The 17,634-nt window shown below is 36.2% G+C and overlaps 1 protein-coding gene across 2 annotated transcripts; it reads left to right on the top strand.

The window, feature by feature from the left end:
• The first annotated feature begins 12,991 nt into the window (after positions 1–12,991).
• LOC133309577 (myb family transcription factor PHL8-like) lies at positions 12,992–14,647 on the top strand. Of its 2 annotated transcripts, none has more exons than XM_061510364.1 (6): positions 12,992–13,172; positions 13,270–13,346; positions 13,443–13,500; positions 13,589–13,664; positions 13,770–13,838; positions 13,921–14,647. In XM_061510364.1, the coding sequence occupies exons 1-6, from the start codon at positions 13,040–13,042 to the stop codon at positions 14,516–14,518; spliced, it is 1,011 nt and encodes a 336-aa protein (XP_061366348.1). In that variant the 5' UTR covers positions 12,992–13,039; the 3' UTR covers positions 14,519–14,647. The 2 variants fall into 2 exon arrangements, with proteins under 2 accessions (XP_061366348.1, XP_061366346.1); XM_061510362.1 differs by having other exon boundaries at positions 13,770–13,839; positions 13,928–14,647.
• Positions 14,648–17,634: the final 2,987 nt, after the last annotated feature.

Here is a 17,634-nt window from a genome sequence, read left to right as displayed (position 1 = left end):
TCGAATGCGGACATCGGTTCTGCACATATACAACACACTGCACAGCTTCTGCCCAAAACTCCTTCGGCATCTTCTTGCTATTTAACATCGACCGAACCATGTCAAGGATAGTCCGGTTCTTCCTCTCAGCTACGTCGTTCTGCTGTGGTGAGTACGGGGCTGTCAGAAATCTCCTTATATCGTGCTCTTCGCAAAACTTCATGAAGTCTGTTGAGACGTACTCCCCACCTCGGTCAAAGCGGACTGACTTGATATATCTCCCGGTTGCATGTTCAACCATCACCTTGAATTTCTTGAACACCTCGAATACTTCGGACTTTTCCTTCAGAAAATAAATCAAAGTTTTTCGTGAAAAGTCATCAATAAAAGAAACAAAATACCTATTTCCACTGAAAGACCCTGGAGTGATTGGTCCACATAGATCCGTATGAATTAGATCCAGAGGTTGCTTAGCCCGATATCCTGTCGTCCTTTGAAACGAGCTCCTTGCATGCTTGCCAAATACACATTCTTCACAGAATTTTCCTTCATAATTTATTTTTGGTAACCCTTCCACCATGTTCTTCTTTAGTAGCTCGGTTAGACCACCATAATGTAAATGAACAAACCGGTGATGCCATAAGGACGCCTTATCTTGCACCTCGGCTTGCAAACAGCCAACCTGCACACTTCTCAAACTTAGCTTGTACATACGATTTTTCTCCATTTCAACTCGGGCCACCAAACGATCTTGCTTGTCTTTTAAATTGAGAACTCGGTCTGTCATGAGAACCGAGTAACCCTTCTCCATCAATTGCCCCATGCTCAAGATATTACTTTTGAGATCCGGTACATAGTACACATCCCGGATTGACCCAACTCGTCCATCCTTTTGTAAGAAACACACTGTACCTCGGCCCTTTACCTCGATCTTTGAAGCATCACCGATCGAAACATGTCAGGTTTCAACCATCTGCATGTCTTTAAACAGGTCCTTGTGTCCGCACATATGATTGCTAGCACCAGTATCGAGATACCACTCCGTCTCGCTTTCCGAGTTGTCTCCACCATTTGCTATCAACAAAATTCCATCATCTTTTACTTCTCCTTCTGCAGCAAAGTTAGAAGTCTCCTCCACTCTTCTCTCATTTCGGCACTCTTTTGCAAAATGACCGACCTTCCCACAGTTATAGCACTTCTCTGAGTTGCAATCCTTCGCAAAATGTCCAAATTTACCACACTTATAACACTCGATGTTTGAATTATTTGACCACCATCCTCGTCCACGACCTCGGCCTCTTCCACGCCAGTTTTGTTGACTTGATTGTCCTACCTCATCATTGCATCCTTCTTGACCTCGGCCTCTACCACCTCGGCCACGACCACTACAACCACGACCTCGTCCTCGAGAATTTTGAGAATAGAGGACCTTCTCATCTTTGATTGTTGCTTTGGTTTGAAGCGCCTGCTCAAGTGTCTCCTCCTCCTTCTTCTTTTTTCGTTGTTCATGTGCCTCAAGGGAACCAACGAGCTCGTCAACAGAGAGCGTAGCTAGATCCTTTGAATCTTCAATGGCACATACGGCGTTCTCGAAGTTGTTGGTTAACGACCTCAATATCTTCTCAACCACTCTAGTCTCAGATAATTCCTCTCCATTCTGTTTTAACTGATTCACCATGGCATGAACTTGGGTGATGAAATTGGATACACCCTATGAATCTTTCATCTTCATTCCTTCCAACTCGCCACGTAGAGTTTGAAGTCGGACCTGCTTAACTCGGTCAGCTCCTTTATAGACATTCTCCAAGATGTCCCACGCTTTCTTAGACGTCGTTGCACTTGCTATCTTCTTAAATCCGGACTCGTCTATAGCTCGGAATAACATGTATAAGGCCGCCTCGTCCTTCGCACGCGTCTCTTTCAACGTCTTGTTTTGGGTTGCCGAAAATCCTGCAGTGGATGCAGGTTCAGTAAAACCTTCCCGAATAACTTCCCAAGCATCTTGGGATCCGAGCAAAGCCTTCATCTGAATGCTCCAATTCACATAATCCGCCTTTGTCAGGCAGGGCAACGGCATACTGGTAGTGGTCACATTCTCCATAGCTCTGATACCAATTTGTTGGATCAATTTCTATACTAGGAGCAAAACAAGTAAATAACTCACTGATAAAGGAGCTGAAATTTTATTTCTTATTATCTCTTTAACAGACTTGTTTGATATGAAATACAAAGGACCTATTTATAGGTCAAAATACAAAAGCTTAAATGATGCAATTAAAGACTCCTAGGGAAACTAAAGAGCCAAACAACACAACTCTTCATAAAACTCAAAAGACACAACTCCTCGTAAAACCATTAACATTAAAGTTTATCTAACAAACTCTGCCAATTTTTGAAGGAAAGAAATGCTGATGGAAATTGTCTCATCTATAAGTGCCTAGAACTCCCAATTTTATTGACAGTAATGAAGCTTTGATGCATAATGACTTTCTGAGCAGTACTTCGCTTTTGGTATCAGTTTGATTTTTATTTGATCTATGGATTGTATCTGATTCGAACATAATAATAATAATAATAATAATAATAAATGGAAACCATATTTCTAATGACCACCAATGAGTTATAGATAATGAAGTAGTCATATTTGTCTGAAAGTCTTGCTTTGATAAGTATGTTGTGACTATTTACAAAAAAAGAAAAAGAAAAGTATGTTGTGACTAGAGGTGTGCAAAATAACTAAAAGAATTGAACTGTGAATTGAATTATTAAAAGAACTAATTTTTAAAAATCAGATCATGAACTGAACTGATTTTTCAAAAACTAGATCATTACTTTTTTTGTCTTCTCTTTTTTCTTTTCTTATTTATTTATTTATTATCTTTTTTTTCTTTATTTTTTATTTTTTTATTTATTTTTCTCTCTTATTTATCTTTATTTCATTTCATTTTTCTCTTTAATTGTTTATTGCCTTTTTGAAAAAAAATAGAATTATTTATATTTATTTTTTGATTTTTCTTTTCCTTAATATTTTCATACTTTTTTTGTGGAACTAAACTGAAGAATATAATGATGCAAGAGTTGTGATGATAACAAACAAGTATGGAAAGAAGACTTCAAAGAATTACAACTTACAACAATCAAAAAGAAGTCTGAGAAGATAACTAACCAAGTCAATATGTGTGTAGTCCATCAAGATAATTAACAAAACTCAAAGGAGATCAAGATCCAAACTACAATGGAAGAATCTAAGACCAAGAGCCTACAAGTAATATATTTATAGGACTTAGACTTATATTTAAAGGTAGTTGATCAAAATTGCATGAATAAGCTCAAAGTGAACTTGTTTTTCAAATTGCATGATTAATAACTTTTAAATTCTTGAAAATGATTTGATAAACCCATTGAAAATGTCTTGACATGTCTTAGAACCTTGAAATATTTTTTCAAGTCAAGAACACGCTTGTAGAAAGGCTTGGAGGCATTGGAATCCAAGTTAAACCCACTTGGACTGCATATTTTGCTGCTGTTAGGAAGTAATTTGAATCCCTTCATGTTTGGCATTCAAATACTTCCCAGTTAGATGAAGGAATTCGAATCCCTCATGAAAATGATGTGAACCCTTTGTAGCCAGTAAGCCTTGTATAATGGCTATATTTTGGGAAAACTTATATTTATACTCATTTATTTTGCCCCCAACTACTTTTAACCACTATTCCATTGTTTACTCAGTTTTGATTGAATGATTTCATTGTATCTACTCCGTTCTCATTCATTGATTTATCCTCTTGATCATTAATTACTACCTTTGAGCTTCATTATATATATATATATATATATATATATATATATATATATATACACACACATCACTACCAATTGGCTCCAATTTCTATTAATTGAGAGAATATAGCCATTATATTAACATTTTTTCGTATGTATTCTTGAGTTGAGAGGGTTGTGAGACCCATTGTACTTGAGAGGTACTCAAATACCTAAGAAAATTTGGAATGAAGTTTAAAGTTTCCAAGAGGTGGTAAAATAGGTAACTCGACCCGACTAACTTGCTCCTCCCCGCCTCTAACCTGCTTTCAAATAACCTAACCGACCCCGTCTCGCTTTTGAAAGTGGGCTAAAAATTTCAACCCACCTCGACCCGCCTCCAACTAGCCCCTCCCTGCCAACCCGTCAACATATTAAAAAAATGAATTTTTTTAAAAAATCATAGTCCCCATAAATGTAAAAGGTATCAAATGAAGACAAAACAAGTATACAAATATTGTCAATTAGTATTTTTATAAAAAAAACATTAAAAATTAAAATAAAAAATCAATCTGGCTGGACAACCCGCCTCGCCACAGGTTGAACCCATTTTGACCTGCCCTTAAGCGGGGTAGGTTCAAGCGGTTGGTGGGTTGAAAATCCCAACTCAACCCATCATGTATGGCGGGTTAAACAAGCTAACCCGATGAGTTGGACTCTAATTCCAAAATACCCGTAAACTTGGAAATTGTAGCAGTTTGTCAAGTACCCATAAAGTTTGACTGTTAGTGAAAGAGTTGATCGATCAGCTTCAGTTTGGACGTAGTGGTGATGATCGAACTAGCTAGGATATACCTAGTTTGTATTTCTCTAACCTTCAACTCTTTATTTTATCTTTAAAATGCATTATTGGATTTGTTTGCTTGTTGACTAGTTTGTTTATATTGATCAAACACTAATAGGGGTGTAACTGGGCCAGCCCGGCCTACAGGGGCCTACGTCAGGCCAGATCTGACTTAGTATATTTCGTAAAATAGGCCAGACTTAGGCCTTGAAAAAGCTTGTTTAATAAATAGATCGTAGGCCCACTTTCACAAGGCTCGGCCTATAAGCCTACAGACCGGCCTATATTGTACTATTTATTTTAAAAAATAAAATAGAATAAGTATGCCTTGAAGAAAAAAAAAAAGATATAAATTTAATCAATTGCAATTATTTATAACTTAATATATTCGATTATATTTTAATATAAATCTGATTTTATTTCTTACGTAGGAGGAACCAACATCTCAGCATGTTAAATTGTGTATATGAATATATTAAAAAGTTTTTGGGAGAGATTATACTTACTACAAGCATTATGATGTGTTTGTTGGATTCATGGAGTTATTTTAATTTACATAGTATGGATTTGTTTTTGGATCTCATGAAATATATGTTATTTAGTTTGAGCATTTTGCTTTTGAAAGTGACTCAAATGCAGATTGTGATGAGTTTTGTTGTGATTCATGATTCTGTTTGGACGTTGAAATTGTGATTTTTGGTTTAGCAATAGAATTTAAGTATTTTGTGAAGTTGATTCATGGTTATGCTTGGAAGTTAAAAATTAACAGGATAATGGGCTAGGTCAGGCCATTTGTTTTTTTATAAATGGGTCAAACCAGGATAACAGTTAGACTTGTACTAAGTTTGAGTCAGGCGAAATTGAATTTTTTTGACATAGACTTGAGCTTTTCGAGACAAAGCTTGGCCCAACCCAGTCAACTTTCACCCGTACACACTAGTCTCTGCACTTTGGAATAATTGTGCTAAATCAATAGATTGAATAGATATTTTTCAAAATATCAATGGAGGTATTTTTCGAAAAAGATTTTATAAAACTCAGTTCACTTCTTTCTTGAGTTTAGAAGCCACTTGTCTAACATTATTTGGGATCATAATTGGTTTTTAAAACCAGCTCTAGGTGTGTACACTACAAGAAAAATATTTATTTTCGACGGAAAAAATTCTGTCAAAATTAACGACGAAAATTCCAACGAAAAACGTATTTCGTTGAAGTTTTCAACGGAATTTATATTCCGTAGAAAATTTTCGACGAATTTTTCGACGGAATTCCTTTTCCGTTGAAAATATGCGACAGAAAAAGAATTCCCTCGAAAACCATTATGAATAAATAAATCAAAAAGAAATTCTATTATGGAATTTTCGACGGAATTCTTTTTCCGTCGAAAATATGCGACGGAAAAAAAAATCCGTAGAAAACTATTATGAATAAATAAATTAAAAAGAAATTCTATTTAAGGATTTTTCGACGAAATTCCTTTTCCGTCGAAAATATGCGACGGAAAAAGAATTTCGTCGAAAACCATTATGAATAAATAAATCAAAAAGAATAAAAAAAACATGAATTATATCACACTTAAAAAAATTGATTTTTAAAAAGCAGTTCAATTGAAAAACCAACCAGTTCATTACTCGAATTGAGTTTGTTTTTCTTCTTTTCTTATTTTTTTTTATCTCTCTTTATTTATTTAGTGTTTTTTTATTACTTTACTTCTTTAATTTTTACTTTTTTTTCTCCTATGTATTTTTTCTTATTTATCTTTATTTTTAATTTAATTTATTTTTCTTTTTAATTGTTTATTGCTTTTTAAAAAAAATTAGTATTATTTATATTTTTTATTTTATTTTTTTCCTCTTTCTTTAATATTTTTCATTTGGGTTCAAAAATAATTTTTAAAATCAGTTTAGAACTCGCTAACTAGTTTAAAATTGGTTCATAACCAATTCCGAACTGATTAAAAAAATAAACAGTTCAATTTTCTGAACTAAATCGATTTTTTCAATTCAATTTAGTTCGTCAAAGAAAATTGAACTGAACTATATACACCCCTAGCTGTGACCAATTGTCAAAGTGCTCTTGTAACCATTAATTTGATCAAGCTGTTGATGAATATTGAGTTATTCTTAGTCTGAAAGATGCCTTAGATCGATTTGTATGCAAATGGTCTTGTATGTCCTTTATATTAATTATAGGATGTATATAATTTACTGCGTGACAAAATTTAATACAATGTTTAACACAATTGCCAAAATATACATGATATTGGAGGATACTTTTCCTACTTGCATAATCAGTAGACTACTGTCTTCTTTTGTGGAAGAAATGCTTACAAAGAGAGAGTGAACTAATGCCCTGCCAGGTTGGGCTGACATCTCAAACCCAAAAGGTTATTTATAGAAGTTGGCAAAGCTCTACCATGCACACTCTAAACTTAAAGCCTGCCACCAGTAGGACAAAACATGTTTCAATGAATCCTGCATATTTAACCTTCGTTTGGTTAGTGTTTTTAAAAACAGTTTTTTAGTTTTCAGAACAAAAAAACAAAAAAATTTGTTTGGTAAGACTTGTTTTGTAAAAAATGTTTTGAAAACTATAACTATTTTTTTGTTTTTAGAATCAAATTTAGAGAACATGTCTGAGGTGTTTTTGTTTTTGTTTTTAACTTTCAAAAAGAAAAAAATATAGAAAACAACTGTTTCTATAACTAGTTTACAAAACAGTTTTAAGAACAAAAAATGAGCTCAAGGCCAAGGCCGAGCGAATGAATTTTGAAGCCTTTTGTTGCTGAGTTGAAGTTCAAGGCTGAGGCCGAGCTTTTAATTTTAAAGCCCTTCACTGGGCTGAGTTGGAGCTCAAGGCTAAGGCCGAGCTTTTAAACTTGAAGCCCTTCGTTGGGCTGACCTCAAGGTCAAGGCCGAGCTAATAATTTTGAAGCTCTTTGTTGGCTATCTGATCCCGACTTTTTATGCTGTGGTCTTTTGATTTGAGCCCCGCTTCTTTCGCGGAGGCTTTTTAATCTAAACCCGGCTTTTTATTCCGTGGTCTTTTAATTTATAGCCCCGCTTCTTTCGCAAAGGCTTTTTTATCTGATTTTGGCTTTTTACGCCGTGATCTTTTTATTTGAGCCCCGCTTCTTTCGCGGAGGCTTTTTTAATCTGAACCAGGCTTTTTATGTCGTGGTCTTGTAGAGACGGAGATTCTCGTTGGCATTGGGGTTCTTGAGCTTCTTGCACGACGATCGCCCTTCATGCTTTTTTATTTCATGGTGAGCCCCATTGTATTAAGATTTGGTTGTGGCAGTGCTTCTCTTGCTACCGCGGTGATTATCCGTGGCTTTACGCTTGTGCTCTGTGTGCTCACTATAGTTGGGTGGGAATCGAACTTTACGGTTTCCCAGAGACGACGCCAATGTTCGGTTCTATTAAGCCGTATAATGATACCTCAAGGGTATGCGCTCAGAGATATCCTATGGATAGATATCTTGGTTGGCTTATAGCCAATATCTCCATCACTGCGCACAGGCAATAGGCTTGTAGCCGAGACGTGAGTGTGTGCACAGTGTGGGCAGAAGTAGTAAATGAGTTCAAAGTCTGTACCTGGGGTCTTTAACCTCTTATTTATAAGGGTTACCTCTTGGGCTGGTGTAGATCTTCTACTTGTAGTATGATTTAACTTCCTTTCTGTTGGGATAGAGACTCTATCCTTAGCAGCCTTACTGTTTTATATTGTTAGGATAATTGGGTAGTTATCCTTTAAAGGATTCTTGAGTAAGTGGTTAGGATACGAAAATATTCCATAACAATTCTGTTTTGTATCCCGAGGCTGTTAATGATTGACCTTAGATGCTTGACCATATATAATTATATATACATATGTAGGGACTTACAGAAAATATATATTTATATTGGGAAATCATTTTCTTATGTAATAGGAGATAGTTTTCTCATGTTGTGAGACATCGAAATTCGTGCTATCTTTTTAGTTTTTTCTTCTTTTTTAATAAGTGGTGGGCCCCACCACTTATTGTGTCTATGATATGAGAGATGATATCTCATGTGACATGAGAAAAGAGAAGCCCATTTATATTTAGATTCCACTTATCAAAAAGTTTATATTTATATGAGCCATGTTAAATGTAGGGGTTTGTAGATAGAGTGAGGAGTAATACTCATTGTTCGAAAATATAGTTGTAATTTGCTAATTTTTAATTTTGAATATTTTATTAAATATGTGATTCACTTATATATTTTTTAATGAATATCGGATATACTTGCATCATAATTGGATGCTATATGTTCTATCATATGTCATCCACCTAGTTCAATTATTTCATGCACTCAGTGCTATAACAATGTTCCCTATGATACGTAGTGGACCGTTTGAACTGAAGTTAGACTAGGATTGAGCCTGTGAACGGAAATTCTGGATGTAAAATAAGCTATTTGAAAAACTTGAAGGAGATGAAACATTAGCCCTTGAATATACTGTTTTTAAAAATAAAGGTGTAACGTCTTTTATGTTATAGGAGATGAAATTCTCTCATTCATATATATAAAAGTGTGTAGGATCATACCAAGTCATATGAAAATAAAAGAGAGAAAAAAAATGGACCAAATACATTTTTATGTATATGTAGGAAATAATTTCTCCTACAATATAAAAAACATCAAACCCATAAAAAAATTTGTTTGATATGACTTGTTTTGTAAAAAAATAAAATAAAATTGTATCTGATTTTTTTGTTAAAAAATCTGAATTATTTTTGTTTTGTGTTTTGACTTTAACTTTCAAAATAAAAAAAAATACATAAAAATAGCTGTTGCAGTAATTATTCTACAAAATAATTTTAAGAAAAAAATAAAAAATCAAAACACAGGCAAAACATACCCATTGTTCTCTGATAGGAAACTCGACCATGATTACAAAGCATAGATTGGGGGCATTTGTGTGTGTGTGGAAGTGTAGAAACAGTGATCAAAATGTCACTGTTTATCAATTTTTTTACTTAAATACTACGCGAACAATGTTATTTTTCAATATGCCATGCGGACAAGTTCACTGGACACTGTAGCGAACTCGATTTGCTGACGTATCACGTTTCTAGTGGACACAAGTACCAAGTTCGCTACTGCAGGTAGCGAATTTGGTTGGAATGTCACGTTTTCCAATTAAAAAGTCCAACCAAGCTCGATACTTCCAACAGCGAACTTGGTACTGTGTTCACTAAAACGTGACACGTCAGCAAATTGATGCCGGTACAGTGCCCAGCAAACTTGTCCACGTGACATATTGAAAAATAATACTGTTCGCATGACATTTAGATAAAAAATTTGGTGAACAATGACATTTTGATCGGTGTTCCTGGAAGTATAGCTCTTCTAAGTGTCCTTTCATTAGGGGCATTTGGGTGCACATGGCAGACCTAGATAGAACTCCTTGAACAGGCTATACTCAACTTGCCCCTATCCATATCTTGAGATGATGTTTAGGTACCTTTCAAGACTTGGAACAGTTGATCCCTGTACAATTATGACAGCTTATTATAGGTATGGATATATGATGTTCAAGTTTCCTAATTGTCCGGAATATGTCTTCACTTGCATTTGTGTTTTGCTGACACAAATTAAGCACTGAAGTGCAAGAGGATCATTTTAACAGTCTTATAGATACAAATACAAATGCTTCATGCCTAGTTGCCTACTCTACTCTTGGAATCCTACATTTATTTAGTGACATATTGCTCACGTCATTTTCTGTAAGCGACCATCTTGGACATAAAATTTTTCTTTTATTAAGTAATTTTCAATTATTCTATGATGGGGTGTTGACAAGTTCCTTTTGCTTCTCTTTTTGTGATTCCTGAGGCCACATTCTTCTCATCAACTTTCACTGATATTGGATTTATGATATCTTCCCTGATGGGTCCATTAAAAGAGTAATAATTGATGAGGCAACTTTGCTTAAATGACTTTTGATTAACCGGACCTTCTCCTACTGATCTAATAAGAATACCGGGGTCCCTTTGGCTTTAGCATCATCATGGAATCTCCTTTACCTTTTGTGGAATATATTAAAGCCAGAAAGGAACTTCAAGTACAGCAGCTGTTAAAGAGGAAGGTCTTCAAATTACTCTCCCCTCTTTTTCTTGTTTTTCAAACAAACATTTGGGCCACATCACAAATAAGTATCAATAAAAATATTCCTTTCTTTCAATGTGTGCTAAGCTTGCCACTAAGCAATTGTATTTCAAGACAGGAGCAGCAGATGCTTGCAGAGGAAGCCCACCCTTCCCCCTTTTGCTGTTCCTGGACCCACCAAAATCATCCTTATACTCCACTATCAGTTAAAAACTTATCTGATAATGGTGTTGGGTATGACTTACTTAGCATTCAGATAATGAATTTTGTTGGTGGGATGCACAGAAAGTTAATCCGCTCCCGTGTGAGCGGGCAGGGTTTAGGGGAGTTGCCCCGGCAGGATTGGGGGGCAATGCCCTCTGGATCGGAGAATGCCCTCCGGACACTGAAGACCTTATTGTTGTGTATCTTTGACTTATTTTATTTTATTTCTCTTTTTAGTATTTTGGGCTTGGACTCTATTATTGTTGTTTAGGATTTTCTAAACTTATTTATAAACTGAATGACTTCTAACGAGTGCACTGAGAAGAAGGATAATATAGTGAATATTGATGGTTGAAGCCAATATTGGATGAACAGGGTAAATTCTATGCCTCCCCTTTTCTTCTTTTTCTCTTTTTTTTACTTTGTGATTGTTTGTGTGTTTGTGTTGCGTCCCAACAAATGGTAGCTATTGTTTAGTGGACTTTTCATACCAAATAGTGTCCAATATTCCACTCGCAGTGGAATTGTGGTAAGTCAACTAATCAGGATAGTATGTGACGGAAGCGTAGCTCTTCTAATGGTTAGCTTAAAATAAATTTTGGTTGATTTTCTTCAGTTTTGAATCTTTGGATACTGTTAATCAGTTTTAGTAGACCAGCTGGGAACCATGGTACTGAAATGACAGTGTCCTGACGATGAATAATTGTATTTTGTTTTTAGTGATCAAACTCTAAACGCCAATTCAAGAAAACTGAAGAGTGAATTGCTCGAATTGATTTTTACAATTTGTTGGTTGGCCATTATAAAACTCCTTTACCCTTTTCTTCTTTCCTTTTATTTTTGGTGAAAATTTCTTTTATTCTCTTCAGCTTAGATATATGTATCACAGCATTAGAGCATGAATTCCCCTTGGAAAAATTTCTTTATGGTACTTTCATGAAGAGTGAACCCTGTTGATTGCTTTCATATTACAAAGAAAAGTGCACAGCCACATATTGTGTATACGTTCTTGTCATCTTATTGTGACTGTGGTAGTTTTAGTTTCATATTAAACTTCCGTTAGTTATTTTGTTACCTTGCAACTTAACAGCAAAAGGGTATAGGGAGCTTCTCGGTACATTGCGATTGGAATAGAAAACTTCATTATTATTTTATTTTTTTAGCCATAAACTCTAATATTAAGCATGTTTAGTCTCAATTCCTTGATGGAATACAGCTTTACATTGATGGATTGGGTTAGTACTTCGTTAAGTCATGACAAGCACAAAACTGTGGCAATGGTCCCTTAATGAACTCGAGTGTTGAGATTCCTTTTGTATGAATAATCGTAGAAATGATTACCTATTCAGTGTCTTGAACAAACACGTATTCTATTAATGTCATTTTGATAGGAGCTCCATCTTAATCTTAAAACATGGCTGATTAGTTAAAAACATGAGGGCTATGGGTCCAAAAATCTAATCCTAGATTCTTTGATTCTTCCATCTCTATATGAAACAAAAAGATAAAACAACATCAAATTTGAAGTTAGTAAAGAGGAAAATGAAATTTGAAGAAATATTTATTCATATAGTTTACACTTTCAATAACCAAAAGAAGATATCCATTACAGCATTCCCATCATTTTTTTTCCCTGAAAGCTTCTAACAGCATTAAGAAAAGTAGTACCCTATTATTCATTATGGTGGGCCTACCTAATTCAGTAGGGAATCAACCATAGAGGGGGGGAGAGAGTGGGAAAACAGACAGATAAAAACAAACCACACACTTTCCCTCTTTTCTCTCCTTTTAAGACTCAAAGTTTTGTGCTGTTTTGCTTTCTCTGTTTTTCCTGTATCATAGATTCTCTCCACACCATTCAAGTCAAAGAAGAGAGAGTAGAGGGATTTAAAAAAAAAAAAAAAAAGGAAAAGTGGGTATTAAGTGGGATTAGAGAGGAAGTGCCCCATGTCATGGCATATATTCTCCCAACATAACCCCACTTATGTTTCCTGATATGGAGTGAGATCATAGAACAGCACAACAACTCCAAGTTATAAAGAGAACTATAGCTAAAAGAATCAAAAGAAATATTTATGTTTCAGTCCATTACCAGTAACTCTTCCTAAAAAAGCAAATGGATCTGCAGAACATGCAAAATCAAAGTGTGCATTTTGTTCTGTCCACTGATGCCAAACCAAGGCTAAAATGGACTCCTGAGCTTCACCAACGATTCATTGAGGCGACTAATCAGCTTGGAGGTGCACATAGTAAGTATAACACATACTTAGTGACCTTACTATTTTGTTATTAGACTTTAGAGCATATCTTAGCTTATATATATATTTCACACTATACATGTGGCAGAGGCAACCCCAAAGAGTCTTATGAGGGTGATGGGAATTCCAGGACTTACTTTGTACCACCTGAAGAGCCATTTACAGGCATTTCCCTTTTGCAATGATAGTATAATTCTTCGTTTTTTTATTTATTGAATCTAAAAGTCAGGAATTGTAACTTGTTTGTGTTTCTGAATATAGAAATATAGACTTGGGAAAAGTCAACAGCTAGAAACCGGCTCTGACAACAAACAAGATGGTAACTTGTAGTATGGCTAGTTTAACAGCAAATAGCATGATTGATAATTTTCTCATTTGACATAATATTGGTGCTCCTTTTGGTGCAGATTACAGAGAAATCAAGAGCAGTGATGGTCATTGCAGCAGGGAAATCAGTATTGGGGCCCAGAATCAAATTACTGAGTAATAATTACAAATTTATCAAATATTTGTTTTTTTTTTAAATGAATCTTGGATAAAAAATGGTATTGCCTAGAGCATTTATTGATCATATTATGTGTTTACCAGAAACTTGCAGATAGCTCAGGCTCTCCAAATGCAAATGGAAGTACAAAGGGAACTTAATGAACATATTGAGGTAGCACATATGATTATCATTTAAACTTGCTCAATTGAGTGATGCATAAGGACATGTTAGTTAATTTGGATTGTGATTTTGGGTGCAGAAACATTTGCAGCTTAGAATTGAAGCTCAAGGGAAGTATTTACAATCAGTGCTAATAAAGGCACAGGAAGCACTTGCAAGATACAATTCTTCCCCAGTGGGTATAGAACTCACAAAAGCTGAACTTTCTCAGCTAGTTACAATAATCAACAATGCTTGTCCGCGTTCTCCCATCTCAGAACTGACAGAAACAAGAGGGTTAAGCTTAAACTGTGGGGAGATGAAACAAGACATAGGAACTATGTCTTCACTGGAAAGTTCTTTAACATCTTTTGAAAGCTGTGGGAGAAAGGAAGAGAAAGAACCAACGGAAGAAATAGGGTACTTAAATTCCAATACTATTTCACTTGAATTGCCATTAATGACCATTGGAGATTCAAGTAGTGAAGCTAGTGGGAGAAAGAGAAGTGCAGCAACCAAATCTGATGGTAGCTGTGTCGAGCAACCATATGGGAAAAGATGTGACAACAATTTGAGGAAAACCAAGTTGTCAGAAATGCTTGACTTGAACAGCCAATACCAAAGTGACATGGACTCCACAAGTTCAAAAACATTAGACTTAAATTGCAGTTTAAGCTTTTGGGAACCATGAAGATGGTTTATACTTTCTAGTTATGTGAACTTACGCAGCAAAATCATAATCAGAAAAAAATAAAAAAATCTGTTTGTATAGTATGTATATTTTATTATAATGAAAAGAAAGAACGATTGAGTGTATAACGTGATGGTCAAGAAAAAGGTATAATACACACATGACATAATCATATGATGTGGCACATCTCTCCCACCTTCTTTTTGTTCTCCAATATTTTGCTGCTGATATTGAGCCACAGGGTAACAAATTTCTGCTATAACTAATGGGTACCCACTTGTTTAATTATTATCCTACTTCCATGTAACTATACCAATATTTTGGTTTAGACACATTTGTTGAGTAGGTTATGAAAAGTAAAATTGATGTAAACAGATAAACATACTTGAACCATCTAAAGGGAGGAAAGAAACCTACGACCTATACATCGGTTGTGGCCAACAAAAGAAGAATGAATGATGACTGATGAGCAATAATACCATGCGCATTTGGAAAAATATTTGACGATGTCAAACTTTAATATAATGGTGTCAAAATACAAGAGACAACCAATAATTTGTATAGCTCATATTGCTAAATTAAATCATGCCCTTCCTGCAATAGACAAACTCCTGAATGTAAATTCTTTCTTATTAATGCTTATTATGGTAATCCAATTAAGATCCTTTTTTCTTTTTTTGTTACGAAAAAGATTCTGACAACCGGTTTAAGAAACTCAATTTTTTAATTTGTTTAAAGAAAGCAGTCTAATACAAACCGCCATAGACAAATAATTTGCATACAAGAGGCAATAGACAAATTCCTGAACATATTAATGCTTATTAAGATTATTTTTTAATTTTATTTTTTACAAAAAAATCCTAAAAAACTAACTGATAAGATAGTTGAGCTTAAAGTCCATATAAATCATATACCAGAACTTTTCCGATGTGGGATTTCTGTTGGAAATCGACAATCACACAGAATCGAGAAAACAGAAAAAGAGATAAGAGTAGAGAGATTGACACGATGATTTACCCTGGTTCACCCCATATAGGCTACGTCCAGCTTGTCTGTACTATATTCACCTTATCGCCACTCGTTACAAGTCTCTCGGTTTACAAGGCAAATATAAATAGGATTACAAGAAACCCTAACAGCAGCTATTAATGGGCCCAAGCCCAAACTGCTAAGAAAATTACAATAGAAACAGAGGCCTAAACATTACCTAGCCTCTACGGGCCAGGGGGCGCTGCCCCCCGGACCCCCGCCGGGGCGGCTCCCCCGGATCCCCGCCCGCTCACCTGAGAGCGGGACCCCAGTTGCCTTTCTGCTGACCCCGACAATTAGGGCCAACATCATCGTGTGAAGTATGAGCCATACCCAACATTCTCCCACTTGGTGAATGCTTCACATGTTTCTTCAATCCCAATGCATCTGTACACCATTCAAACTTCTCTGAAGTCACTGCCTTGGTCAGAAAATCAGCATTGTTGACCTTTGTGTCAACCTTCTCCAGCAATACAACCTTGTCTTCAATCTTCTCTCTGATGAAGTGGTACTGTATGCCGATATGCTTGGTCCTCGCATGGAAACCTGGGTTCTTAGCCAAGAAAATGGCGCTCTGACTGTCACACCCAACGATCATCTCTCCTTGTGCAAAGCCAAGCTCTTTGCACAACCTCCGTAACCAAATAGCTTCCTTAACAGCATGTGTCAAGGCCATGTACTCAGCCTCTGTAGAAGATAAAGCAACATTGCTCTGCCTCTTACTCATCCAACTGATAGCTCCGCCAAATGAAGAAACAACATATCCACTTGTAGATCTTCTACTATCAATGTCACCTCCCCAATCAGCATCCACAAAGCATCTCAGCTCTAACAATGTCTGTCCCCTTGAGCCCTTCACGCCTTCATAGCATAACCCAAGGTCAGACGTACCACGAAGATAGCGGAACACACGCTTCACAGCCGTCCAATGCTCATTTCCTGGCTTGGACATATACCTGCTCAATACTCCCACTGCTTGAGCAATATCAGGTCGAGTACAAATCATGGCATACATCAGACTCCCTACTGCACTAGCATAAGGAACTGACGCCATCTCTTCTTTTTCTTCTTCAGTCTTGGGAAACTGGTCAGCCGATAACTTAGAACCAGTAGACATGGGAGTCAACACAGGCTTGCAGTCAGTCATCTTGAATTTCTTCAGAACATCTTCTATGTACTTCTGCTGACTTAACCATAATCTTCGTTTGTCACGCTCCCTCTTAATCTGCATACCCAAGATCACATTTGCAGCGCCTAGATCTTTCATTTCAAACTGCTTTGCTAGCAGTCCTTTAACAGTGTTGATCATTTTCAAACTGTTTCCAACGAGTAACATGTCGTCAACATACAAAGTTAAAATAACAAAGTCACCTTCTAACCTTTTCACATAAACACAGTGATCAGCATCACAACGGTCAAAGCCAAGCTTCAGCACATAAGTGTCGAACTTCATGTACCACATCCTTGGGGACTGCTTCAGGCCATACAGAGATTTATTCAGCTTGCAGACTAGCTCCTCTTTGCCTCTTGCAATGAACCCCTCTGGTTGCTTCATGAAAATAACCTCCTCCAAATCACCATGAAGAAAAGCTATCTTCACATCCAGCTGCTCCACCTCTAGGTCATATGCAGCTGCTACAGACAAAACCAGTCTTATGGAATTTAACTTTGCAACAGGTGAAAATACCTCACCATAATCAACCCCTTCTGTCTGTGAATATCCCTTTGCAACCAATCGAGCCTTGTAGCGTTCAATCTCCCCATTGGCACCAACCTTCTTCTTGAACACCCACTTGCAACCAATTGCTTTTCGGTCTGCAGGTACATTCACCAAACTCCAAGTTTGGTTTTTCATCAGAGACTTCATCTCTTCTTTCATAGCTTCCTCCCACTGTTTGGCATCCTCCGAGCTCCTCGCATGTTTTACAGTGCTCGGATCATCACCTGTAATACTAAATGCACAAACATCTTCACTAGCACACAGGATATAATTTTCAGGTGTATACCTCTCAGATGGTCTTCTTTCCCTCGTGGATCTCCTCAGCACTGGTGCTTCAACCTCAGCCTCAGTTTCAGAAAATTCATCC

This window comes from Gastrolobium bilobum, unplaced genomic scaffold (genome assembly GCF_033153095.1).
Source record: "Gastrolobium bilobum isolate Gb01-03AN ecotype WA unplaced genomic scaffold, APGP_CSIRO_Gbil_v1 utg5190, whole genome shotgun sequence".
In the NCBI taxonomy this organism is placed as follows: domain Eukaryota; kingdom Viridiplantae; phylum Streptophyta; class Magnoliopsida; order Fabales; family Fabaceae; genus Gastrolobium; species Gastrolobium bilobum.
The sequence above is the reverse complement of the archived record's forward strand: the minus strand, read 5'-3'. Positions and strand labels throughout refer to the sequence as shown.

Excerpts from the sequence above, each read along its gene's own strand:
- LOC133309577 (XM_061510364.1), top strand. The coding sequence starts at position 13,040 with ATGGATCTGCAGAACATGCAAAATCAAAGTGTGCATTTTGTTCTGTCC. Across the intron at positions 13,173-13,269 it reads TCAGCTTGGAGGTGCACATA|AGGCAACCCCAAAGAGTCTT; the intron begins GTAAGTATAACA and ends TACATGTGGCAG. Across the intron at positions 13,501-13,588 it reads CTCTGACAACAAACAAGATG|ATTACAGAGAAATCAAGAGC; the intron begins GTAACTTGTAGT and ends CTTTTGGTGCAG.